At 41.8% G+C, this 27,959-nt stretch overlaps 1 protein-coding gene and 1 pseudogene across 1 annotated transcript; both read right to left on the bottom strand.

Annotated features, from left to right (window-relative positions):
* Positions 1-36: 36 nt before the first annotated feature.
* Positions 37-27,093, bottom strand: ATPAF1 (ATP synthase mitochondrial F1 complex assembly factor 1). The gene is made up of 9 exons (XM_061184258.1): positions 26,637-27,093; positions 22,203-22,311; positions 19,049-19,099; positions 18,240-18,302; positions 15,437-15,487; positions 14,211-14,258; positions 10,606-10,701; positions 8,814-8,921; positions 37-2,845 (listed from the first exon to the last, which is right to left on the bottom strand). The coding sequence occupies exons 1-9, from the start codon at positions 26,966-26,968 to the stop codon at positions 2,651-2,653; spliced, it is 1,053 nt and encodes a 350-aa protein (XP_061040241.1). The 5' UTR covers positions 26,969-27,093; the 3' UTR covers positions 37-2,650.
* Positions 23,215-25,352, bottom strand: LOC133089051 (neudesin-like; annotated as a pseudogene).
* Positions 27,094-27,959: the final 866 nt, after the last annotated feature.

The raw sequence follows: 27,959 nt of genomic DNA, 5'->3' as shown, positions 1-27,959 counted from the left end.
CTATTTAAATATAAGCATATACAGAACAAGATAATGTTTTGGCTAAAATCCATGTCATTTATTTATTCAACAAAAACCTGAGTATCTTCTCTGTTCCAGACCATGTCCTTGGTGCTGAGAATGGAGATAAACCCTGGCCCTCAAGGAGCTCACAGTCTGGGGGAAAGATACATACATGAGTAAATATAATGTAGCGTATGCCGAGGGGACCCCTACAGGAGGCAAAGAGCAGAGGCACCGGATTCTACGGTTCATGTCCACAGGAACGAGAGACCTGGCTAATGGGTATTTTTTGTGAGGAACAGATAAGGTAGTGGTCCTCAGAGTGTGGCTGGCTAATTATCTACATCAGAATCATCTGGAACACATATTAAAATGCAGATTCCCAGCACTTCAGCAGGTTGGGCTTTGGGACCTGGGAGTCTGCATTCTAAAGTGCTCTAGGTAATTCCACTGCAACTTAAAGTTTGAGAACCTGTGAGATAAGGTTTGCTTATAAAACTGGAATGAAGAATGATCTGCACATCTGAAATGCTAATTTGTGTTGGCCTTCGGTGAGAGGTAGGGCAAGAAGGGAGGAAGAAGGGAGTTGACATTTATTAAGCTCTATATAGTCTCTATGTAAGTTAATTTAATCCTCACAATAATCCTGTGAGGTAGATATTATTACTCTTATTTTACAGATAAAGAAACAGAATTAGAGAGCTTAAATAATTTGTTCAACATTTGGAGCTAATGAATCCCAACACTGAACCTAGATTCACTTAACTGTAAAGCCTGTCCACTTTCTATAACACCATGTTGTACCAGGGGACTGATTAATGTAACAATTTTCTTTTAGTTCTTTGCCAGATCTTGCTAAGTAAATATAAAGAACAGCCAGATGGTACTCTGATCATGTCCAATGTAACTGGCCATGGATACATCCTTCTTTGGCGAGTGGGGGATTCAGGGCAAACTGGGAGGAACAATAAAATGAGCAGCCAGTTCTGACTTCTTTCCCCATCATTTTCTCACCTTCTGGTGGAGGTGTTATGAAAGGTACTATGGCTAAAGCCTGGGTCCATCTGGAGGGAAAAGGAAACATATCCATGAAAGTAACTCCACCTGATATCAAAGATTCCTGGGACTCCAAACACCCAGACTCAAGTTTCTCAAAAAAAATTAACTGTCAGGAACAGAGGCCTGAATTTGCATTAGGAAACAGCTCAACCTTAAGAGAAATTGTGAAAGACCAGCAACTTTTCCAGGTTAAACAAACACTATCTGTCTCTTTCTACACACAGACTCAGAAGTACAGCAAAATAAACACAGCTCAGAAAATAATGGGAAGTCCAACCCCATTTAAAGGACTTGGGGACAAGCCCAACTTATAAAAAGTCTCCTGTAATAAAGAAAACACACACACAAACTGCAAATCCTGGTTACATTCCCACTCACCATATTTTGTCATTCGCCAGACCATAGGCAGGAGCAGCAAAGTGGAGCATGTTAGATGAAGAAAAGGAAAGGTATTATAATCGAGGCGGCTGACAACAATCCCGGGGGCGGGGACACGCTCTGGGGCCTCGAGTTCAGAAGGCTGGTGTGTAACCGCCACCCGCTTCTATCGCTGAGCTTGGAGCCACAACAGTGGCACTACTAACCAAACCTGAGTTTCCTGCGTTGGAGAGCTTCTTTCTTATTTCTGGCATTTCAAGCAACTGCTGAGTCCAAAGATGAGTTTTGATGAAATCAGCCCACAGTACTGACGCTATGGATAGCACACAGCTTAGATTTCACTATTTAGTGTAACAAAGATTATAAGCCAGACTTTATTTTATTGCTACCACACCCAATATGGGTACATTTGCTTCCGCCAACCTTTTCTATAATACTGGCGTGGTTTAGAGTTGTTAAAAAAAAAAAAAAAGCAAATCTGGATTCATCCTCTCTTTACAAAAGTGTTGATTTATTTATACTGCACTTGATTCAGCCCCTCCAAATACACAGCTTCCAACAGGCAGAGTTAGAGAAGCAGGTGCCACAAGCCATAGTTTCAAAATATGCAGGCAGCAGGCACTGTACCCGTTTAACTATAACTGAAATCTGCTGATACTTCAAACCAGCTACACTAAAGCCATCTCTGGGGGCATCTAGACGGAGTCTTAATCCTGATGGCAATATCTGGTTGTTCTAGAGTCTAACAGGATATCTGGGTTATGCCTTTGGCCAGCCAAGTGGGAAGAGTATGTAAAGCCCACATCTAACTACAGGTCTTCAAGCTTATTATCCTGTCACAGTTTATAAAGATGAGGAACTAATCATTTGGGAGCTGTGCAGTCAAAATGTCCAGAAAACAAATATACTATTACAGTGTGTAAAATCAAGTCAACCATCTTGTGGATCCTTGGCTGTCTCTGGTTATGACCTCAAACACTTAAAAAGGAAACCTCAAGTATGCTGGGAGATAATGATCAGAATGCTTGGGTACCTCTGTTCCTGACAATCAAGTAACGGGGCTCACCTCCATGTTACTTCTTGCAATAAGCATACAGGGCAGCTCCTTAGAGACTGCTCATTATAGATGCTGAGCTCCCGAGAGGTCAAGGGGTGGGTAGGCTCAGGACTATCCAGGGCTGAGCAGACTCTGTAAACCAACCTCACAGCTCTAAGTCTTATCCTGGTTCTGAGAACATTTCAGTTCTGCTCCAAGTCCGCTTTGTTCCAATTCAGCGATGACAGACATATACTTGAACTCATTTGGCCTGAAGTTAAAGGTCTCCACTAACCCGTAGGTTTCTCTTCGATCAGTGGCATAGAAGAGCTGAACTTGGTTGGCAATGCACTGTGCCTCAGCAACATTCTGAAAGGTAAAAAGAACAGTCAGGTCCTTTCCAGCACAGGGCCATGAAGCTCTGTGTCTAAGTCCTATGGCAGTTGGGGGCCCTCACCCAGGAGTCACTGCTTGCAGAAAGCTTCCCTGACATCCCAAGTCTTGGTGAGGTGCCCCTTTTCTGTGTATTCAAATTACCCTACACGTCCCTCTAACATAGTATGTATCATACTGTATTGGATCTGTCCTTTTTTTTCCTCTTTTTCTTTTTTGTCTGTCTTCCTTTGTGTGAATTTCTCAAAGTATGTGCTTCTTTTACATCCTGCACCCAGTGAAATTTGGTGAATGTTTGCTAATAAATTAATGCATATGTTAAAAATTTCCCTCTTCATTCAGTTCTTTAGTAACTGTTAAGTTTATCTCAAGGGGGAAAAAAATAGCAATAGTTACCCAGTTCCATGAACCAGTTTGTGAGTTACTACTAAGTTCTTGACTAACCAGACATACTCTTGAATAAAACCTGTTCCTCATACCACCTCAGTCAAAAAAGTAGTGCTAAAGCCAGCTGTAGTTTTACAATTTGTCCGTAAAGTCTATGACACAATGTTTTTTTCTTTTTTCTTTTTTTTTTTGGCCGTGCTGCGTGGCTTGTGGGGTCTTAGTTCCCTGACCAGGGACTGAACCCAGGCCCTTGGCAGTGAAAGTGAGGAGTCCTAACAACTGGACCGCCAGGGGATTCCCTATGACACTCTTTCTTCCCTGTGATGGAGCCTCGTTTCTCTTTCCTTGAGTGTTGGCTATACGTAGTGACTTGCTTCTAACAAATGGACTAAAGTGGAATGATGAAAAATGACTTCTGCTATTCAATCACAGAAGACATTGTAGCTTCTGTCTTGCTATCTCTCTTGAATCACTTGCTTTGGGGAAAGTCAGTTGCCATATCATGAGGACATTCAAGTAGCCTAGGGAGAAGCCAGTGTGGCAAGGAAATGAGGCCTCCTGCCAACAGCCATGCAAGTGGGGTCAGAGGTGGATCGTCAAGCCCAATCAGCCTTCAAATGACTGTAGTCCTTGCCAACATCTTGACAGCAACTTCATGAGAGACTCTGAGCCAGAAACACCCAGCTATGCAGCTCCTGAACTCCTGACACACAGAAACTGTGAGGCGATAAATATTTGTTGTTTTAAGCCACTAAGTTTTGGAGTAGTAATTTGTTATGCAGTCATTTCTAACTAATCAACCCGCAAAGCCCCAGGGAAAAGAAGGGGCCACCTTCTCTAAAGCTCAGTAGCAGGGAAATGGTGACCAGACCACTCTATGTAACAGAAGTGGGGTCAGGACACAGGCTACACTCTTGAAACCTTACAAGAGATTTACTTCAAAAACTCTTACTTTTGCTTCCTATACATTCTCTAGTGCTAGCTGATCAGAGGCACTTATTCACGATTACAATGTTCACACAGCCAAAACCCAACCCCAAACGATAATGGAAAATTCCTACTAAAACTGTCAAAAGTGTGCTATGTCTAGCTACAGTGATGAAAATAGGTTTATAAATACCACAGCCTGCTTCACCTCCATTCCCTCCCATGGGCCTTGCAGGTCATTTTTCACAAGCAGGCACTGATCTCTGAGACTGGATCTTCAATCAAAAGTCATTTTCCAAAATGCTGGCTATTTCAAATTAATAGAATTTTAGAGCTGGAAGGGGCCTTAGAGATCACCCAGTCCTCATTTAATGGACCAGGAAACCAAAGCAGATGAGGGTCAGGGATGGACCCAAGGTCATATGGCTAACAAGTGGCAGAGCAAGGACCAGACCTCTGGACTCCCAGGCTGGTACTCCCTCCACTTCACCCTGATAGTATTTCTGGTGGGGCAAATAATTAAGACTGATCAAGGTTGATAACTCTACTTCATCATTTTTACCTTTCTTATATTCAAACATGCCTCAAGAACAAACCATCTCTAAAGCAAGTGCATAATCTGAGACAGATCCCACCACTCTCTGAGGCCCTGAACTGTAGGGCCTGTGAGTCAACTTTTATCTGAGGCTTAGGATGGTGGAGGTAAGGGTAATTTCAGTTGTGTACATTCTAGAACAGTGCTGCTCAAACTGCAGAGTCCTAGGTGGAGGTGCCTCTGGTCCCTTCACCTCTCTTTCAGCTGTTATATCCTGGGGTTTTACATAATAAGATTCTGTGTGGATAAAGGGCTCTGACCACTAGTTTGAAGACCACTAGAATGGTGGGTAGAGAGTTAAGATATGGAGATATGTGCAAATGTCTCTCATGGAGGATTATGGAAAGCTCCCCTGCACCCCAACCCCTGCCCACTTATTCATTCCCTGCCTTTTATTCTCTCAACATGAAACAGTAGTCTCTTCCCGTTCCAAGACCCAAGAAGATAAACATATTAATTCCCTATGTTGCTCAACAAGGAGGTTTATTAACAAACCTGATTTCTCCCTCTCTTTCAATCTTAATAGCTACAATCAAATTACCAAGTCTTGCCCATTTTATTCCCTATATATTTCTGGAGTCATTCTCTCTCCTCCATCTCTACTACCACTGCTCTAGTTTAGGTCTTTACTACTTCTTGCCCAGACTATTGCAACTGCATTTTAAATGATCACACTGACCAGGCTAGAACTAAATAATATTTAGGAAGCAAATACTTAAGGTTAATGGTCTTAAAATCCAACTCTTTATGGGTCAACCCCCATTCAAAACCCTTTAATGATCTTTTTGTGCCCGCAGGATAAAGCTGATCCTTTAAACACAACCCACCAAACCTCCATTTTTAACATACCAGTGATAGCAAACTGTTTGTAATACCCCAAGTCATTTTATGCCTCCTAGCATTTATGTATTCTATTTCCACCACCTGGAACATTCCCCTCCCCCTCCCCACTTTACCCTGCTAAACTCCTGCTAATCTTTGAGTTTCAGCTCAGGTGTCATCTCTAGGAAGCCTTCTTCCTCCTTCTGGGCCAGGAACACTCCCCCTGCCCCCTCCCCCAACGCTGTGCATGTCTCTATCCTAGCACTTACTACCTTCCAATGAAATCATCTGTTGACACACATGTGGACCCAAATAAGGCTTTCTAATACTATACTAAATTTTCATCATTAAAGTTAATCAGTTCAGAAGAAACCTCTAGTTTCCAGGTGTTTCTATCCATTTGCTTTACTGTATTTGGAAACACTATGCCTAAAGTGCAAACTCATGCATGAGTGTGCAGGGGATCATATATTTATATTACATTTCTAGGTTTCCCATCTCTGAATCATGTATCTCTACACTAAATTCTAACATGTCTAATTCTGTACTACATTAGAAACTCATAGTCAAGTTGACTTACACAAGGCAAATGTATGTTGTCTGGTATGATGTTAAATGTTATAAGGCTAGGAAGCAAATTTTAATAATTATGGGTTTGAGACCACTAGGGTGAGGTGGTATAAATGCTAAAACAGAAAGGGTCTCCTCTGACCTCTAGAGTCCACTTCTAATACAGTTAGATATTATGCTTTGCTGAAGATCAGAAAATGCAGTACAATATCTATGTCACTCACTCCTGTGGTCAAATTTTAAACCTTATCATTATTGATAACTATATCCCCTCCAAATCTCAACTTGAAACATCCGTACTGTGTCTACTATTTCCTATATTTAACACTCACTCCCAAATTTAAAAATCCTTTAACTCAAGTAGGACTCGCAGTTCTGTCTCTAACCTTTCTCATGTTTCCACTTCCCTCTTTATCCAACTTGCACTCCATTGTCAATAATTACAATCATTCCTTTGCATTCACTTTTAACTTCCTGGTCCCTATCTTACTTCATTACATCACTTGGCTAAACCATAACCCTAGTTAAATCCAACTCTCGATCTTCCCTCTCTGTGCTTGTACCTGCACAGCCATTCTCTCTTCCATTTTCCTAGATCACACATCAACAAACACTTTCTGGAAAGGGAGACACTGTTAATATTTTTGGCTCTACGGCCCTATAGTCTCTGTTGCAGGTACTCAACTCTCTGCTGTAGAGGTAAAGCAGCCATAGATAACATGTAAATGATAAGCATGGCTGTGTTCCAATAAAATTTTATCTACAGACACTGAAATTTGAGTTTCATATACTTTTCACAGGCCATGAAATATTATTCTTTTTTAGTTTTTTGTTTGTTTGTTTGTTTCCTCAACTACTTAAAGATGTAGAACACATTCTCAACTCATGGGCCTATCCTAGACAACAATTTCACACTTTCTCGTTTCCACTCAAAAGTCCAACACCTATTCTTCCATCTTCACTCTCAGCTGACGATCTTTCTTTTCACTAAGCGATCTGAAGAGAACTTCTTACAAGCTACCACCACCTCTATTCGTTTAACTGTATTTGTGTCATTATATCCTGGTTTCTCTCCTGTTGTTACATTTCTGGCAAAGATCAACCCCTCATTCCCAAGACTCACCCCACTCAAAAACACCACTTCAACAACTCTCCAGCCTCCTTCTCGTGCATTATCAATAGTTCCCTCTCTACTGGATCTTTCCATCAGCATATACATATAATGTTATTTCTCTCATTTAAAACAAAACCAAAAACACACTCTCATCCCCACTTCTTACACCCCATTCTCTCCTTCCCTTCTCAAAAACATCCCCTGAAAGACGTGTTTATGCTTACTCTTTCTCTTCCCATTCTTTCTTAAATGTACTCCAATCATGCTTTTGTCCTACCACTCCTTTGAAACTGCCCTTATAAAGGTCCCCAATGACTTCCATGTTGTGAAATCTAGTAAATTCTCAGTCCTCATCTCATTTGCCCTACCAGTAAGTGAGATTTGGCTAGTTGAGCACCCTTGTTCCTTGAAACATTTTACCTTAGCTTCCAGGGGATTCTACCATCTTAGTTTTCCTCCTATCTCTCTGACTCTTCCTTTTTAATCTTTGCTGATGCTTCCTCATCACTCCAAGGCTTAGTTCTTAGACCTCTTCTCTTTTCTACCTTCATTAACTTCCTTGGTGATTTCATTCAGTCTCATGGCTTTAAATAAAAACCTGTATGCTGACTACTCTCATTTTTCTCTCTCTAGCTTGGACCTCTCCCCTGAACTCCAAGCTCATATATCTAACTGCCTACTACTTGGATATCTAATAGGCATCTCAGATTTAACGTGTTGAAAATTGAGCTCCTGATCTTCCTCCCAAACTTCTTCCGCCTGCAATCTTGTCTGTCTCAGTTAATGGCAACTCCATTCTTCTGGGTAGGATTTTGGGTGACTTCCAGTTGAGTGTGATGGGTAGAAGGAAGAATGGGAGAAATGGGACTGAACAGTTACAGGAATAACAGACAAGGAAGTAGAGTCTCAATTATATCCTAGACTTGGGGCTTACTGCTACTATGAGATACTAGCTGAGTACCATAACTTTTCCCTTTCTTGTATGCAGCTGATTAACAGACAGAAGAAAAATAAGTGGGTGTTGTAATAAAGAACCTCAGGAGGAAGAGGCACTAAGTGCCCACTATCTTGAGGACATCCTGAACTTAAACTCTGCCAGATAAATAAGACTGAAATGAGCAAGGACTACACGAACAGGCTGAACAGTAATCATAAAACTGCTCCTGGCCCTGGATATGTAAAGAACAAACACAACAGACATCATTACCAATGGGCATATGGTCAATGCTCTAACCCAGGAAATGGGAAAAGGAGGAAGGAAATTCACTATGTATGATGAATGCTGTACATGTGAACAGCGTGGAGGAAGATAAAAGATTAAGAACTATTCTAGACTTTGAACTCTTCCCTACATTTAAGAAGCCATTTACTTGTCCATAGTCTCTTGCCTGAAACCCCTAGGGCCAGATGTGTCTTGGAGTCAGAATTACTGGATTTTTGAAAGGTAACAAGTGCAGATACCATATAACTGTATCTGAATACCTTCAGGGTCACCAGGTAAATCCAAAAAGGTAAAAGTTGATTCTTACCAGAAACGTGGAATCCATTTCTGCTGTCATCAGCACTATGCCCTTTTCTTCCTTAAGTTCAGGGTAGTGATATAAAATCAGCTGGCTGGCTGCAGCTTCCCCTCGGGTCTGTAAGGAGGAACACTTAATCAAGGCTCAATAAGGTGCCACCACAGCAAAACTGCGACTTCACAGCAATAGAGAGTCTGGAGGGAATTCTGGCTCTTAACAGCCCCTTGGGTGGCTGGTGAGTCGGAGGACTGGCACGTGGCGGTGGCCAGGTCTGCCAAGGCACATCGAAACCGACAGCTTGCACAGTGTTATTTGTGTCTTCAATTGAAAAAGGTTTGGCTTTTCTCCCGGAAAATGTTTACAGTAGGCAGTGAATCCTTCATCACGGCCATATATTTAAAAACAAAACGGCACAAGCAGCTACCAAGTCAAGTCCTAAAGAAAGCAATATGCCTGTGTAATTGCCGCTTTTATGGACTAGTGCATTTCACAGTTGAAATCTACTCCCCTTGGCTGGCTCTGAGGACTGAGCTCTTTTAAGCTGTAGCAAACAGCTGGAGAGTTTGCACATGGGCCAGATTTGTAATGTGCAGTTTTAAAATATAATCTGGGTGGGAGGAAGGGGGGAAAGAAGAATGGGAACATCATAATTTCATGAAGAATGGACAGGGCAGTGGTGACTAGACCTCACTCCAGACTAGGAAGAGAGGCTAGGTTCAAAGCCTAAGCCATCATATAGTATAGAAGGAAATAACTATACATTCAGAAGATCTCTGGGTTTCATCTTTAAAATTTCATCAAAAGTCCTTTTAATTATCAATACCTAATTATTGCTAGGGTACTCTTAATAATAGTTCAGCCTCAGTTCTCTCGAACATACTTCAAATACACTATCATTTTGGTCATAATTATGTTTCTGGATCTTTTTCCTATACTTGTATATGAGCTTCACGAAGGCAGTCCTAGCATAGTTTCCAACACAACAGCATAATGGTTAAGTTCATAGACTTTGGAGTCCATAACCTGGAGTCAAGCAAACCCAGCTCTACCACTTACTAGCACTGTGAACTAACTTCTCTGAGCCCACTATTTTTTTTCTTTTCTTTCTACTTTTTTTTTTTTTTAAACAAACACAATACAAGTTTTGGATACAATCACAAGGGCTACAGTCATGAGCAAATTCTCATTCTGTTTTGTGCTCCCTTTACCCCAACTTCAAAGCCATTATAATACATTCTTGTTTTTGCCAGATTCAGCCTCCAAATATAGACTGTCAATCCTAGTGATGATCTCATTTAAAATACTTTTATTTCAAAAGCTTCAAATGCTTTGGATCAAACTTCTTAATCTAATACTTGGGAGTAAAACAAAGAAAAAGGAAGGAGGGAAGCAAACAAAACGACATCTGTGAAATGAAAACTATGCATCTAGCACCTTAGAAAGTGCTGACTTGGTTAATAAAACACATGTAAGACACAGAGCCTACCTTAAGGTTATAAAGATAACCATCATGACTCACCATGTTTGTTAAGTGAGGTACATGCAGTAAATGTTATAGATGTATGGGGAAGAGAGGAGAGAGCCAGAAATAGTCAGAGAACATGTTTTGGGATCGTTTCAATTTCTAGGTAGTGAGTGGGGCCTAAAAAGCTAGCCCAACAAAGTATGACAATTCATCAGTGCTACAGCAAATCCTGCTGGTAGTTAGTACATATTCTGTGTCCTCAAGCCTCAGCAAGGGCTCATAATACCACAAAGGGGTAGGCCTCCTTCATCTAGGGGCTGAGCACAGGCCACCTACCTGAATATTTATAAGTGCAGTGAAGTGGAGTTCAGTACCTGTCCACTGCCCGACAAAAAACTCATAACCTTCCCTTCTTGGTAGTGCACACAGAAACTGTGGGAAACAAATACATGAGGAGACAGATGAATAAATAAAATCATTTGCTCTATGTCCAACCACCTGTGTCATGCACTCCACTTCTTCAAAGTTTGGTTTTAAAAACTTTTTTTAAATTATGAAATTCATATGTGATAATATAACAAACACTCATACACTACCCAACCCACCTAAGAAAGAAAGCATTAGAGATCCAATTGAAGCTCTCTCTGTAAACCCATTCTAATTCCATTCCAGTATAACAGCCAAACTGCATTTGGTGTCTGTCATTCCCTTTCAGTTTTTTATACTTTTAATGTATAGGTATACATCCATAAACAAGAAATAGTACTGTTTGCATGTTTAAAAACTTAAATCGTATCAAACTATATGTATACTTTTGCAACTCGCTTTTTTTACTTCACATCATACGTCTGAGATTTACTCATGTTGATAAATATAACTCCTAATTCATTATTTTCACTGTTATATGGAATGTGACTACAGAAATTTACCACAATTTTATCTATCCTTCTTTTGATGAACTTTTGGGTCTTTTTCAATTTCTAAACTTTCTAATGCTGCTGCATTAATTTTTGTCACAATTATTGTAATCACTTCATATTCTACTATCTGAGGCTGATACTGAAGCATGTCTCTAAACACCAAGAAATAATTAGTTTTATGCTCAAGATGAATTGGGGAGGAGTGGTGAAGAGAATGGTGCCAGAACAAAACAAAGTATCATCAGTCCAATATGCATTAGTCATGGAATTGTCTCCTTACTGCTAACCACTAAGGCTCTGTTTTATTATTATTAGATGAGATAACATCAGTGCCTACCTAATGGGTAAACACTTTTTTTAAAGCTTTATTGAGGTATACTTGAAGTATAAGTTGCATATATTTAAAGTGTACAATTAGAATAGTTGTGACGTATGTATACAGTGAAACCATTACCACAATCAACACAATGAACGTATCTATCATCTCTAAAAATTCCTTTGTAATTCATATCTCCCTCTCTCCAACTGTTCCTAAGCAGCCACTGACTTGGTTTCTGTCACTACTGGTCAGTCTTCATTTTCTAGAATTTCGTATAAATGAAACCACAGAATCTATACTTCTTTTTGGTTTGGCTTCTTTCACTCAGCACAATTGTTTTGTGATCTATCCATGTTGGTGCATATATCAATAGTTCATTCCTTCTTATTGCTGAATCTTACTCCATTATATATGTATTGTATATGATGTATATGTACACACACACACAATTTCTTTATTCTTTCACCTGTGATAGAGTTGGGTATCTTCAGTATTTGGTTATTAAAAATAAAGCTGCAATGAACACTTGTGTACAAGTCATTGAATGGACATATGCTTTCAGTCCCTTGAGAAAATATCTAGGAGTAGAATGGCTGGGTCTTATGGCAGGTATATGCTTAACTTTTAAAGAAACTGCCAAACTGTTTTCTAAAGAGGTTGTACCATTTTACATTACTACCAGCAATATATTAGAGTTCCAGCTGTCCCATATCCTCACCAACACTTGGTATGGTCAATCTTTTTAATTTTAGTCATCTTAGTGGTATCTCACTGTGGTTTTAATTTGCATTCCCATTATGACAAATGATGTCGAACATCTTATAACTTCCATTGCACTTCATTGGTGAATTGTCTGACTCTTTTGCTCATTTTTAAATTGGGTTGCTTGTCCTCTTATAAAGTTGTAAGAGTTTTTAGTATATTCTATATACAAGTAACTTGTCAATATATGTTTGCAAGTATTTTCTCCCAGTCCGTGGCTTACCTTTTCATTTTCACAACAATGTCTTTCGAAAAGTAGAAATTTTTAATTTTTTTATTGTGGTAAAATAGACATAACAGTTACCATTTTAACCATTTAAAGTGCACAATTCACTGGCATTAAGTACATTCACACTGCTGTGAAACCGTCACCACCATCCATCTCCAGAACTTTTTTCATCTTCCCAAACTGAAACTCCATACCCATTAAACAATAACTCCCCACCCTGCCTTCCGCTCATCCCCTGGCAACCACTGTCCTTCTTTCTGTATATGAATCTATTCTAGGTACCTCATATAAGTGGAATCATACAGTATTTGTCCTTTTGTGACTGGCTTATTTCACTTAGCATAATGTCTTTACGGTTCATGAATGTTGTAGCATGTGTCAGAATTTCCTTCCTTTATAAGGCTGAATAATGTTCTACTGCATGTATATATCACATTTTATTTATCCATTCATCTATCAGTGGACACCTGTGTTGCCTCTACCCTTTGGCTACTGTGACTAATGCTGTTATGAACATGGGTATACAAAGAGAAAATTTTAATTTTGACGAAATCTCATTTATTGATTTTTTCTTTTATGGTTTTGTGCTTTTTGTGATGTATCGATACTTAAATCTCTGCCAAGCCCAGGTCACTAAGATTCAATCTAAGATTTTTTTTTTCTAGATCCTGAGTTAATTTTTGGATACTGTGTGAGGTAAGAGTAGAGGTTCATTTTTTTTGCATATAGATACTCAAATTGTTTTGCACAATTTGTTGGACATGTGTTGAAAAGATTATCCTTTCTCTATTTAATTACCTTGGCACCTTTGCTGAAAAACAACTGACCATGCATACATTGGTTTACCTCTGAATTCTCTATTCTGTTCCATTGATCTATTTGTCTATCTTTATGCTGTTACCACACTGTCTTCACTACTGTAGCTTTATGAAAACATAGTCTTGAAATCAGGTAATGTAAGTTCTCTAACTTTGTTCTTCTTTTTCAAAATTGTTTTGTTATTCTAGGTCCTTTGGATATCCAAATTAAGTTTTTAAAATTGGCTTGTCAATTTAAAAAAAAGAAAAAAGAAAAAAAAAGTCTATTAGGATTTTGATTGGGATTATATTTTATCTAGAGATCAATTTGGAGAGAAATGACAACAATAGTGAGTCGTCCAACACAGTATATCTCTCCATTTACTTAGATGTTTTTTATTTTGTCTCAGCAATGTTTAGAAGCATGTTTTGAGAATCTTAGAAATTAGTATAGACACCAAGTCGGCTGATCCATCTCACCTATTCCCTTTCTCTTAGGTCTTCTGGCAGCTCAATACCCCAGCAACAATTTCATAATACCTTTTGGGTATATATAATCAAAATAGCATGGCCAAAACTGAAAAGAAACTGCCAATAAAAGAGAAACTTAAAGGAGGCTGAAAAGATTAAGGTCTCGGGTGTTGCTTCCAACATTCACTTATATTAATAAATTAAGATCCACATCAGAAAGGGCTGAGATGTTTCAGAGAGCTAAACAGCCACAGGCTTATTGGGCCAAACCCACATGATTTCATAAGGCTAAAAATCTTACTTATCAGTCCAATCAACATGTGAGCGTCTTTGTTAAATAACTATAACATGTGAGATGGTATGGAGCATGAAGAGATTGGTTAGGAAACATCCTTGTCTGGCAGCACTGATAAGCAATCCTCATATGGTCACTGGACACTTACTGTTGGACAGGACTGAGCCCGGTTCCAGATCAAATCAAACTTCTCTTTCTGTAGGTTAGAAAAGAATAAAATTCAAAAACAAGAAAACATAAAAGGCCACAATCACATTTAAATTCACCAAGACTGAACTCTAGAACTAAAATACAACTAAAACAATCCCAAGTTCCATCATTTGCAAATCCCTCTTACAACAAAGAGGAAAAAGCAGAGGTATGCTTTCCTGTTCAATATCAGAATTATGTGTGAAGAGTGGATACTGCAAATGCTCTAACTCTTCAGGGGACTCTGTCCAGTGTCAGAGACAACAGGTCACTTAGTTTGTCCAGGGAGAGATAAGAAGGCCTGTTCAAACAATGAGTCAGCATTGGAGACCTAAAATATCATGAAAAGTGCTGACCCTTCTGAATGTTGGACTCATGAAAGGAAAGGGTATATATGTAAAAGAGGAAGAAAATAAAAGATAGCAATACTCTCACAATAACCAAAAGGTCTGGCTTTATTTTTCCATCTGTAAGTTTTCCCCCTTAAACTTACACGCGTAAGCTCAGTATATATTTGGGTGCTTGATATAAACTTAACATAAAGCTACTTCCTCTTCAGAGAAGAACAATTAAAGAACTAGCTGATAACCCAGTACATTAAATGCTTTCTTCTGGTAGAAGGCAGCAGGACATAAACCAGAAGAAGTCAGCAGCATTCCTTCCCAGTCACAGATCTTAATGGTCAAGCAGTGGCCCGTTACTATCTCCAAGAAAGCAATTCTGAGAAAGGAAAAAAAAAAATGCCACTTGCTAAGGGGAAATGCCAGAAAAAGACTAGGAGGAAGCTCCAAGTCAGCTCAGGTACAGGTCACTCATAGACAGGAAGGGAAGAAAGCTAGGCCAGAGGCCCTGTCCTAAATTCCAACAGCTTGGCTGGAAAACACCAAAAAGAAATAAAAGACACTTGGAAATTGCTCAGCAACATAAACTTATACCATGCTCCCTTGTCAGAGACTTGACTCAAACAGACATTTCTAAACCAGAAAGATGAAAAACAAAAGCCATAAATATACCATATGGAGCTCCCAATCTTTGGTGCTCAGGGCATAATAAAAACCCTCAGAGCTATAAATGTAAGTTCTCAAGAGGCAATAAACATAGGAAAAGTAAAAGCAACTGCCTGCTAAGGTTAGAGCCCTGACCTTCATGTTATAACACTTTCATTTTCCCCTCCAAACTACTTACAGGAATAACTGCGTAGACTGTATCTTTTGCTGCAAAATACAGCTGCCAAATCTGTACAAAAAAGAGACAGTGTCTGTGACACATCAGTAATCTTTTCAACCTGTACCAAGAAGTGGTGACAGCTTTCATTGCTCAGAGTAATATACTATTTGATAACAGGGAGGAAAACCCAACGTAATACTTTTATTATTAGTACATGATTACAAAAAAGATTTAATACCACCTACTCTTCTGGATGATTAAAATGTAACTCTTAATAACAAATTCCTATCAGAGAAACGGATTCTGAGACCTTGTTAATCACTTCTCCCAAGGTGTGCCTTGTGTGTAATAGACAAGCTATTTTTTATTACATCTTCTCTCTTCTCTCCCAAAACCCGCACTGTCCGGCCAACTGTGGGCCCTCTCAGAGAGCCAGGATCAGTCATTCGGAACCCAGGGTCTGAAGTCAGGCAGATCTGGATGCAAATCCCAGCTCCTATCATTTGCTGGCTATGCTACTTTGGGAAAACTACTGGAAATCACTAAATTATATCAATATACTCATCAATAAAATAGCAGTAATATTAACCTTAGAGGATTACTGTGAAGACTACTGAAATAATGTTTGTGCTTAGCACAACAGAATTACAATGCAAACCAAAGCCAAGGTGCTCCGAGGGCAAAAAAGATGCACTTAATCCAAGTTAGGGAACAAGTGCCAGAGGAAGGGACACCTGAGCTGTATCCTGAAGAATGATCAGGAGTTAGGCAGGTGAACAGGGAGTCTGGGAAGATAAACAGGTAGGAGAGAAGATAAGAGACACATTCTAAGCAGAGAATGACAAGCAGTAGCAAAGGCATAGAAGTTGGGGAAGGCATCATAGCCAAGGTGACACCTGAGGGAGCTGGTGTTGAAGACTGGGTCACCTTCCTTTAGAGCTGCTCTGCTTTGTCAACATTCCCATGAAAATGGGGGTGGAGGGGGGCAACTGAAGATAATGCAGTAAGGTTGCTTTTCTTTTTTTTCTTTTTTTTTTTTTTTGCATGTCAAAACACTGTCTCCTCATTTTAGGACAGCATATCCTGCTTATTTTTATTTAATTTATATTAGTAGATAGTTTATGAATCAACACTGAATTTATGAGACTGACAGATGTTCCCTAACATAGTTGACCTTGGTTACTCAAAATTATATTAATGAACACAAATTCGTATCTAAAAATATAGGTCTAAATGATATTTGTCATATGAAGATCAGGCCTCCTGGGCCTGGCTTCTCTCTCCCCAAAGGACATGCCTGGTGTCCACTTTCTATTGGCACTTCTTCCCAAAGGCAGTTTGAGGTCTCCTGGAGACTTTGCATTAAGCCTCTATTAACAGAAGTTAGAACTCTGAGCTGTTCTCTTTTTGTTTTTGTGTCTGTCTTTCCACTAGGCTGAAACCCCTTGAAAGTTGGGGATTCTCTCATTTATTTCTATGCCTGGCACAGAGGCTGACAGTTAATAACTGTCTGCTGAAATGAATGACACAGCGCTCAAGGACACCCACAGTAATTGGCACAGCTTCCCATAAGGGAATATGATGTATAGTCAAACAGACAAGGGTTTGAGTCTTAGCTCTGCCACTAAGTTGCTTCATGTCTTTAAGTTACAGTTTCCTCAGCTGTAAATTGGGAATAATAGCACCTACTTTATAAGGGGGTTACGAGAATACAGTGAAATAGTGTTACGAGAATACAGTGAAATAGTTACGAGAATACAGTGAAATAGTGAATAGTGTATAAGGGGGTTACGAGAATACAGTGAAATAGTGTATATAAAGCACTAAGTACAGTACCTGACACATAGTATACTGCTTTGATTATTATTTTGATTCTCTCAATATACCTAAAATATAATTCATGGAACTATAAGGAATGCCAATAAATAGCTTATTATATTCTAATTAGAGAGAAAAGAATCAGATGTGAAAATGTAAATAGCATTTACAAATGCTAATTCAAGCAATATGGAATGCTTGGTATATGGAATGACCAAACAAGCGGAATAGATCACACGTGCTTTGAAGGAAGGTGTCCAGGAAGCTTCCTGCAGAAGGTCCTAAAATAATGGAGGACTCTGAATGTCAAGCAAAGGAATATGGGAAGTCACTGAATATTTGAGAGCAGGTTACTAACATAATATTTATTTTTACTTATTTATTTAAAAACACAAATATAGCACTTATTCTGTGCCAGGCACTGTTCCAAGTACTTTATAAATATTAACTCGTTTAATTCCCCAAATAACTCCATGAGGTAAGTACTATTACTATGTCCACTTTACAGATAGGGAATCTGAGGCCCCCAAAAGTTAACTAACTTATCAAAGTCATTCCGCTAGTAAGTGGCAGAGCTAGGACTTAAAACTGGCAGCTTGGTCCTAGAGTCTGTGTTCTTAACCAATACACTACGTGAAGTAGAACTTTAGGAGGATTGAACTGGTGAGGATATGATAGGGGGAGAGGGGGTGGGAGAAGTAAGAGCAGGGAAACCTATTTAGAAAGGTAGTCATCCAGGCATAGAGTAGTGATGATTTTAAATAAGATGTGGACAACAGGAATGAAAAAGAAAGGGGAAATGTGAGTTGATTAGATATATAGGAGTGAGACCAAGTTTTTGTATGCACTATTTTTCATGTAATTCATCACTTCTGCTTTCAATGATTGCCTTTCATTTTGGCTAGAAAGAGGTGTCAGGAAATGTATGCTCCTTTCTACTTTCAGATTTGGTTCACAGAGCACACATTTTCATAAAGTATGCCAATTCATTTTCATTCATTACCTGTTTTATTTCTTCTGCAGTTTTGTCTTTCACCATCTCAATGTTAAAGATTGAACTGAGAGTCTGAAAGAGAAAATAAAAGGCAATTAACACCCACAATTAAAAAAATAAAACAGTTTAACTGTATCTGTAAGCCTTGTGGGAAGCAACATGGGAGGACAGTAAAGCAGATCTTCAATAAGCGGATAATGAGTATAAGAAAACCCACATGCTCAGAAAGGGAGCCCCCAGGGCAGGTTTCACAGTTCTATTTTCAGGGAATATCTACTGGTACTTCCCAAGTGTTTCACGCTCACTAATAAGCGTTGCAGCACTTTGCAGCTCCTAAGAGGAGAAAGTTCAGTTGTTACCTTTAACTGCTATTCTGCCAGAAGTGGCTCCTTATTTGCAAGTTAAATGACAGAGTAAACATGTTCTTATTTGATTTTTAAAAACGACTTCCTGGGACTTCCCTGGCGGTCCAGTAGTTATGACTCCGCATTTCCACTGCAGGGGGCACGGGTTCAATCCCTGGTTGGAGAACTAAGATCCTGCATGCTGCGCGGCATGGCCAAAAAAAAAATCTACTTCCTATACAAAGTAGGAAGTAGTACACTACATTTCCTTCACATTTCCTCTAGCACGCCCAGGACCCACACTATACTAGGAGTCATATCAAGGTCTTAACAAAAATTCGTAGAAATATCTCTCATCTCCACAGTTAGAAAATCACAAAATCACTGAACCACAGTAAATATGTTCAGACTTGCAGCCTCTTGTTATAGATGTTCCATATGAATTCACGCTTGGATATTTAATTAGAAACCTACCTTGTCCTTGGTGAATCCTCTGCTCATACGCTGTTTCGCCAATGTGTCTGTCTGAAATATACAATGGGACAGGATATTAATCTATACTTTACTCTTAAGAAGAAGACCACCCTCCCTAGGTGAGGTGCCTCATTTATTAATGTTGCATCTCAGAACTCACTTCTCTCCACTCTATACAGTAATTGTACACACTGTTCTAAGAGTTACTGTTTGTGAGACAACTTTTCTTTGACTGATTCTGAGATACAGAGATGAGAAAGGAGTTCTTTGTTAGTAAACACCATCTACTGGTACTGAGAGTCCATTCTATCCCTGACACCATGGATGAGGGAATCCTTCCCAGAACAAGCCTACTTGGGTTTCCTGTGCTCTCCTTCCCAGTGAGCCACAGAGGAGGTAAGAATGGAATGATGTGTTTTCCAAGCTGCTTCTTATCTGTGACAGCACTTCTGAAGTCAGGCAACCTCAGCAGACTACTGAGTCTTGTCCAGTACTCCATCTTAGCATTCCCTCCCTCAAATTAGACTCCCCCTCAAAAAAGGCCAAGAACAAATGAAAGTGATTATTTTCTCTCCTAGCCCACTCTCAGATAAAGGCCATGGCCAGGAAATCCAATTTTGAGTTGTTTCTGACAGTAGGGATGTGTTGTTCTGAGTTCTCCATTCAATTTCTGTGCCTTTCAGAGAGGAGTGCAATCTACACCTGGGATTCTGAGCTGAAACATACTTTCTGCATTAAACCCTGTTTTTCATTACTCTGTGCTTTAATGAATCCAAACCTTTCATAAATGATGTCCGTAGAACCAGTAACCACAAATTAGACAAAAGCGTGCTGTAGAAGAACCTACTGGATACACCCTATGTGCCCAAAGTCTCAAGAGCAATTAATGAAACATTTAAAGCATGTCTACTGCAGATGCTTTGGAAACCTATGGGGACCTGTTTTTTTGTTATCACAATAATTGACTGGATGTTTTCACCTGCATTTATGGGAGAGGCAGCAGTGCTAAATGAGCTGCAATTTTGCAGATGAGTTCTACATAATGAATTTTCCCTCATCCCACACAACTTTCCAATTCTAGCCAGACCTTCCCTCCTTCCTCCCTCCCTCCTTCTTTTCCTTTCTCTTTCTTTCTCCTTTTTAAAACAGTTTTATTCAATACTGAATTTTTCAGAAATGCAACTACTATGTAACTTAAGAGAAGACTGTACATTGTGGAATCTCATGAGGGTCACTGATAACAACACTGCTTATGGTTTGGGAGTTTTTATAATTACCAACATAACATCCCGTACCAGTTTGCATTTGTTGCTTACGTATTCATGGTGATTTCATACAGAAGTGAAAGAACCTGATGACTGTACTAGGTCTCACAGCATAGTTGTGCCCAAGAACTTACATGCTGAAATCTGTATTTTATTTAAAAAATACTTCCCTTTATTACAGTTAAGGCATTATATTTATTTTTTCCCCCTGAAATTATGTGTGTAGGTGGGTTATATTGTCTACATTTCATTTCAGGGTAGAATTAGAGAGAATTAAATACAAATTATTATAAAAAGGGGATGTTGGGTATCATGTGGTAGGGAACCAATGACTCAAAGTAAAGAAAAGGCTTTAGAAATGGAGCCATTAGCCATTAGCCTTCCTCTAGCTAGATAAGAAAGACAGTAAGTGAATATTTACCTAAAGTTGCCATAATTTAAATTAAATCTTTACTTATTCTGCTCTTGTCATCATAAAGCTGAATTTCTAAGTCTTGTTTCAAAAAGGGGCAAAAAGCTTTCCCAGATAATATTGAAAGTTTATAATACAGTAATATTTCCCATAGCTATTGATTTGTAATCTTGACACTATAAATGTTTGCTAAAGGAAATTACATTTGATAAAGTATTTGTAGTAGAAAGTTATTTGTTCATATAAAATTGTAAACTACGTTTATCACAGGTTGAATTTGCTCCCCAACCTTGTAATGATTAACCCATTAACTATTCTTATTCTAATTAACTCAACCAGTTATTAAAAGACTGAGTGGATTCTCTTAAAATTTAGGATACCCAAGGCAAAAAAAGTTATTTTCCAAGTAAAATAAACATCTCTCCTTTTACAATGTAGAACCCCAATTTTCCACTGTAACTACCTTATTTCAGGCCCATGCAGCCCACACCTGGATATATTCTCCCTGGCTTTGACCTCTCCCACTCCAATTTGTTCTGTGCACCACCTTAGATTAGTATTTTTCAAATCATAGGTTGTGAAATCAATTTAGTGGACTGTGGCCAAAGTTTTTTAAAAGATGAAAATAATAATAAGAGTGCATTGCATGTATCAATAGTAAAAGTAAGCATTTGTTTCAGTTATAATTATATACATATATGTGTAATGAATTGCAATGTGAAATATATTTCTTACCGTGGGTCATGGTCAAAAAGTTTGAGAAGCACTGCATTAGATTAATCTTCCTATACAATTGTCCCCTGGTATCAGTCAGGGATTGGTTCCAGGACCCCTGAAGACACCAGAATCTGTAGGTGCTCAAGTCTCTTGTATAAAATGGTGTAGTATTTGCATATAACCTACACACATCTTCCCATACACTTTAAATCATCTCTAGACTACTTATAATACCTAATACAATGTAAATTCTACGTAAATAGTTGTAAATACAATAAATGCTATGTAAATAGCTACCTGTAAGTGGCAAACTCAAGTGTTGCTTTTTGGAACTTTCTACAGTTTTTTTTTTCCCCCTGAATATTTTCTATCAGCTGTTGGCTGAATCCACAGATGCCAAATCTGTGGATGCAGAACCTGCAGATAGGGAGGGCTGACTATACACAGCTTTCAACGTGCTTTTCCCCAGCTCTGATTCTTGTTTAAGGGTAATAAGAGCTAACATGTATTAAGCACTTTTTCCTCCCTGATCCCTACATGTGTGCCTTGCCTTGACCACCCGACTATACCCCCTGGGAGCAGAGATTACCCTTTTCATCCCCTTATATCTCCACCATGACTACAGTACCTTGCCAGAAAGAGCAGAATACCATTTATGGATGGAGCAGATCCCCTCAATGAGCCCACTCCCAGGATAAGGGTCAGGGGTGGGGATGTAGAGCACTGGTGAGCCAACAACACCCAAAGGGGTAGGTCTTACCTTCTGTTCCACACATTTGATAAAGTCACCTTGCTTGGAGTGCCCCACTGGCTGCTTCCGAAACTCACTGCACTTCTCCAGTCGGGACTCAAAAGCAGTTGGGTCAGACCTGATCAAAGGTAAACCAAAGGATAAACCACCTGGGCCTTTCTAGACTTCTTTTTTTTAAAATAAATTTATTTATTTTATTTATTTATTTTTGGCTGCGTTGGGTCTTCGTTGCTGCAGGCAGGCTTTTCTCTAGTTGTGGAGAGCGGGGGCTACTCTTCGTTGTGGTGCGCGGGCTTCTCATTGCGGTGGCTTCTCTTGCTGCAGAGCATGGGCTCTAGGCGCGCGGGCTTCAGTAGTTTTGGCACGTGGGCTCAGTAGTTGCGGCACACGGGCTTAGCTGCTTCGCAGCACGTGGGATCTTCCCGGACCAGGGCTCGAACCCGTGTCCCCTGCACTGGCAGGCGGATTCTTAACCACTGCGCCACCAGGGAAGCCCGCCTTTCTGGATTTTGAAATAACAAAGCACCATGTTCCACTTTCACAGAGAGAGGACACAGACAGTCAGAGGCTGAAGGATTTGTCTTAATTTAGTTAGGCCTGAGCACAGGCCTACAAATCAAGAAAGTGGAAGAAGAAATCCACTTATTCAACTTTTATTAATCCTCAAGGGGCCTGTGTAACATTTTTCTCCTGCAGGATATTCCCTAGGGTGACACAGGGCTTGCTCCCTCAGGTACTTACACTCTGGGTATTTGGAATTTAAATCCTTAAGATGGGAAAGGTACTTTGTGGTCATCTTGCTGGGTTAGATGAAAGAATCCTCAGGCAGGAATCCCAGGTGTCAAGCTTTTACTGGAACACATCAAATTCTTAGACATCTCCCTTCCCTCCCCGACTAGGGCAAATCTCTATTTATTCAGATCCCGGCAATTCAGAGGCTTCAGGCAGCCTATTTTTCAGATTTAGCACCTGAGTTCTCCCTGACCCTCTCTCCAAAGAACCTGCTCCAGTTGATGGAACATCAGAATTTGTCCTTTATGTCAAAATGGGGCTGGTCTTCAGGCGTGAAGTCCAGGTTGGGGCTGCCATCTGTTAAGAATGCTTCAGGCTGTGTAGCTGACAATATTTGGCTGTGTACACTTTGGTGAAGATGTCATCCAGGGGCTCCAGCTCCCGGGCCATGAGACCTGTAGTGTCATGGGTGACGTCTGCAGGCTCCAAGGGCATCCTGGTCACCCCTCTGGTCCTTCTTGGTCAAGGCAACATAGGGCACTCCTCCTCCATGTAACTCCTTTCTGGAGGTGATGTCGAACACCACTCCCTTCACTGCCATGTACTTGGATAGATCTTCCTCCCTTCCGGAGAAGGCCAGCTCCTCCTCGATGAAGAGCTGCACCAAGGGCCTCACCTGGTAGGGTGTGGCACCTGCCTGGCCAGGGCTGCAAGTACCAGGGCCTAGGTCAGTGTTGCCAGTGAGCAGATGCAGACGGTGAGGGGCGGCCCAGGCAGTGGAGCCCTGTGTACTCTCACCCTGGCCATCTTTTATTATTAAAACATTCTGAGTCTAAGTCTACCTCTCTGTATCTTTCACTCCCCCAGGAACAAGAGAAAATGTCTAATTCTTTTTATGAGTACCTGAAAATTGCTCTTATGTCACCTCCTAAGTTTCTCTTCTCTAGGTTGAATTTCTTCAGTTTTTTCAGCCCCTCTTCATATATGTGATTTGTAAATCATTCCTTACTGTGGACCTGCTCTCTGGGCATGTTCGTTTATGCACACTCTAGATACAGTGGGCCTAAAGCTCTCACCAGTGTAGAGTGTGATGCAAAAACCCAGGTACTGGACTGGAGTGGGGTCAGCAGGGCACACAGCCTTGTCTTGTCGTTGGCTCACACTGACCTGGGGTTATAAGTGCTCCAAGAGCCCAGGTTTTAGTGAGTATGCTCCAGCACTAACCAATCAGGATTATAATTCCTTTTAAAATATCTCACGATAGCCTACCTGTTGGTCTTGGGCCTCACGGCGAAGCTCTGTCTTGCCTCTTTCCTTGACTTGGCCCAGGTTCTACTGATCCTTTTTTGGCCCTGCTTTCACTTCGTACCTCCCTTTTCCTCTACCTCATGTTCTTTTCCTTTTTGTAGCCCCAGTTTTCCCTCCCATCTCACTCAACTTCTTCTAGGACTTATTCCTTCCTCTCTCCCTTTCACTCATTCAACAAACTTGACTTGTTGTCTCTCGCCTGTTGGTTAACTTGCTGGGCTTCAAGATACAGAAATAAATACGAAAGAGTCCCTACCTCAAGGAGCTTACTATCTAGTAGGACAGAAAGACATGTAAATAAGTACATTAGAGTGCTACAGGTACTATGATGAAAATTTGCTCAGATATTCCCAAATGGTTGAGGTGGTTTCAGGCTCTGTTGCTCCCCTTACCTGGAACACCTGCCCCCAACATCAGTCCTTTATTCCTTTGCGTTGGGCCATAGAGCTAAAAGGAAGTTTTGGTATTAGATAAAGCTAGGGAGACTGGCAGATACTAGAGCACAAGGGCCTTGCATGGAACACTAAGGATATGGAGTGGCCTTGGAAAGCCACTCTCTAGGAGACAGCAGTAGTATGTGTGAATACTGACACAGGAATGATCTAGTGGGGAAGGAAAGTAAAACCAGTCATTCATTTGTTCATGAATAAGAATGAACAGGAGCTGTGAAGTATTCAGAATATTAGTAGACCACTCTTCCGAGATCCTTGTCTGTGAAAGGGATCAGTGAGAAAAGGCTGAAGGGGAATGTAGGTCAAGAAAAGGTTTTTAAGATGACAAATACTTGAGTATATCTGAATTCTGCTGAAGGAGAGCAAAAATACTCATTCAGTTATTCTGTCATTCTTTCAAAGAAAGATCATTATAGTAGCAGTGACATGGACTGGGGGTAGATGGGTCTAAGACCAGAAGTGAGGAAGACTAGTTAGAGCAGGGGTCCCCAACCCCCGGGCCACGGACCGGTACCAGTCCGTGGCCTGTTAGGAACTGGGCCACACAGCAGGAGGTAAGCAGCGGGCAAGCGAGTGAAGTTTCATCTGTATTTACAGCCACTCTCCATCCCTCGCATTACCGCCTGAGTTCCGCCTCCTGTAAGATCAGCGGCAGCATTAGTCTCATAGGAGCGCGAACCCTACTGTGAACTGCGCATGTGAGGGATCTAGGTTGTGCGCTCCTTACGAGAATCTAATGCCTGATGATCTGAGGTGGAGCTGAGGCGCTGATGCTAGCGCTGGGGAGTGGCTGCAAATACAGAGTATGGTTAGCAGAGAGGTCTGACTGCACAGAGACCATAATAAATCAATTGCTTGCAGACTTATGTCAAAACCCTATCAGTGAGTGGCAAGTGAAAACAAACTCAGGGCTCCCGAAACAAGCTCAGGGCATCCCGAAACAAGCTCAGGGCATCCCGAAACCCTATCCCGCCCCCACCTCCCGCAGTCTGTGGAAAAATTGTCTTCCACAAAACCGGCCCCTGGTGCCAAAATGGTTGGGGACCGCTGAGTTAGAGGATGACTGCAATATTCTGGGTGAAGATGATAGAGTAAATTAAGGCTGTGGAAGTAGAGGTGAGCTAGAACTCAAAGAAGTTACAGTATCAGTCTTAGGTTTCCTTTCCTAAGACAACTGTCTGCCCACCCTGCCAGATTCTCTCCCAAGTCCCTTCAATTTTCACTTTTGATCTCTTTCAGCTCTTCCTAGTTCAACTCTTTGGACCCTCCACGGCCCCCTTATACCCACCTCAACCTCCTCTAATCTCCAGGTCCTTCTCTCTGGAAGGTGAAGGGCAGTGTTAGGAACCCTGGATTCCAAGTCAGACAAATCCCAACCAGCTGTGTGACCTTTGGCAGGCCTCTTACTCTCTCTGATCCTCAGTTTTCTCATCTTAATGAGAGAGTTCAACTGAGAGCCAACTGTAACACTATTAATCTTTGATGCCCTGCTCCCACCCAATCTCCTTTCCTTACAGTCAGGGTCCTCAGCTAGAAGCCTGGGAACCCGAGTCCTAGGACGGGGCTCAGCTGACTCAATAGGTGACCCTGAGCAAGTCAAGTCCCTTCTCTGGAAGGCTCCATTTTCCCATTTCGATAATGAGGACAGGTCTCTCGGAGTTGCCTGCCTCTTAAGGGCTGTCGTAAGAGTTGACCTCAGCGTTTTGAGAACTAAAGCAGACAGAAAGACAACTGGGGCTTCGCAGAGACCCCCGGCTCTCACACTAGCTGTGTGATCTTAGGCAAGTGACCAAGCCTCTCTGAGCCTAGATAACCATCTGTAGAGTGGGGACAGTGCCAGTGGTCCTCTGGCAGGGCTGCTGGAAGGGCTGAGAGCGCCAGATACAGATACACCAGGAGCGCGGGCCGAGCGCCGCCCCTCCTCCCCGCCCGCCGCCGGCCGGGCCCGCACCTGCGCAGCTGCTGGATCTTGTCGCGGTAGCGGTCGTAGAAGGGGTTGGCCTCGATCTCGTTCCCGACACCACTGCCTTCGGCGCCCCCCGCGGGCCGGCCCGAGCCGCGGCGCACCGGGAACACGCGCAGCTGCGCGGGTGACACGAGCCCCAGGCCCAGGGCGCGGCTGCGCACCGCGCACAGGCCGCGGTAGAGGCCGGCCACCTGCAGGACGGCCGGGCCCGCGCCACCCGCTGCCGCCACCACGGCAGCCATAGCCGCCCCCGCCTCCTCGTCCTCCTCCTCCCCAGGCGCGTCGGCCTCGGCCCGCGGCCCGCGCGCCCACTCCATCGCCCTCCGGGTCCGCCGCGCCCGCGCTCCAGCAGCGAGGTTCCGCGCGCTCAAGGTTCCGGGAGCCGGTGAAGGGCGTGGTGGGAGGCAGGGGGTTCGCCGCTCCTGCCCCGGCCCCCGCCCGCGCCCCGCGTCCTCTGCAGCTCTAGCGCCCCCGCCCAACCTTCTCGCCGAGCCTGCGACCAGCAGCCCTTGCGGGCCAAGTCTCCTCTTGAAAGCTGCTCGGACCTACTGGTCCTCACCGAGCTTGCTCCCTTTTAAATTCTTTAGGCACATGCTGGAGTAGTCATCCTTCAGCATCGAAGGCCCTTTCATCAGCTGTAATCACAGTAGCAGCTTCTCTTTATTGAGCGTTTCTATGTGCAGGACACTATCTGCTTCATACTGTGTGAGGCAGGTTTTATCCCCATTTTACAGACGAGGAAACTGAAGCTGAGAATCATTAAGAGACTTGTCCCAGACTTGTCCAAGGGCTGAATTCTTTTAAAGATGCCAGCTGCCTCCGAAGCCTTTTCTTCCTCTGCTTCCTGACACCCACCTTGAACTCCAGCCAAACTGAACTACACTTCTCCCCAAAGCGACACCTGGATTTGTCCTTGACAAGTCTTTATACCTGGAATGCTGTCTCTCCACCCAATGCCACCATCTTCTTCACCCCCTGAACCAGGTGTGAGTGAACTCCTGGGGTCAAGGACGGTGACATCAACACCTGGTCTCACCTGTGCCCAGCACAGGGCCAGGCCTGGAGCAGGCCCCCTGTGATGGCACTGATCAGTCTGCCCTCATGAAAGTCCTCCTGTCTGGGTCTTACCTGATAGAAACCCCTCTTGAATGATGGACCTCTCATGGGCAGGGACAGTGCCTTCAACTCTGCTCAGTCCAGCCTGCACTTTTGGAGATGGGCCTTGGGCCCTGGCCTGTGTGGGAGTAGTGTGGTGAACCCTGAGATGAGCAAGTCCTTTAAGTGTGCCAGCCTGTACCTGCCTTAGCA

This window comes from Eubalaena glacialis, chromosome 3, assembly GCF_028564815.1.
Source record: "Eubalaena glacialis isolate mEubGla1 chromosome 3, mEubGla1.1.hap2.+ XY, whole genome shotgun sequence".
Taxonomy (NCBI): Eukaryota; Metazoa; Chordata; class Mammalia; order Artiodactyla; family Balaenidae; genus Eubalaena; species Eubalaena glacialis.
This window is presented reverse-complemented; position numbering and strand designations above follow the sequence as displayed.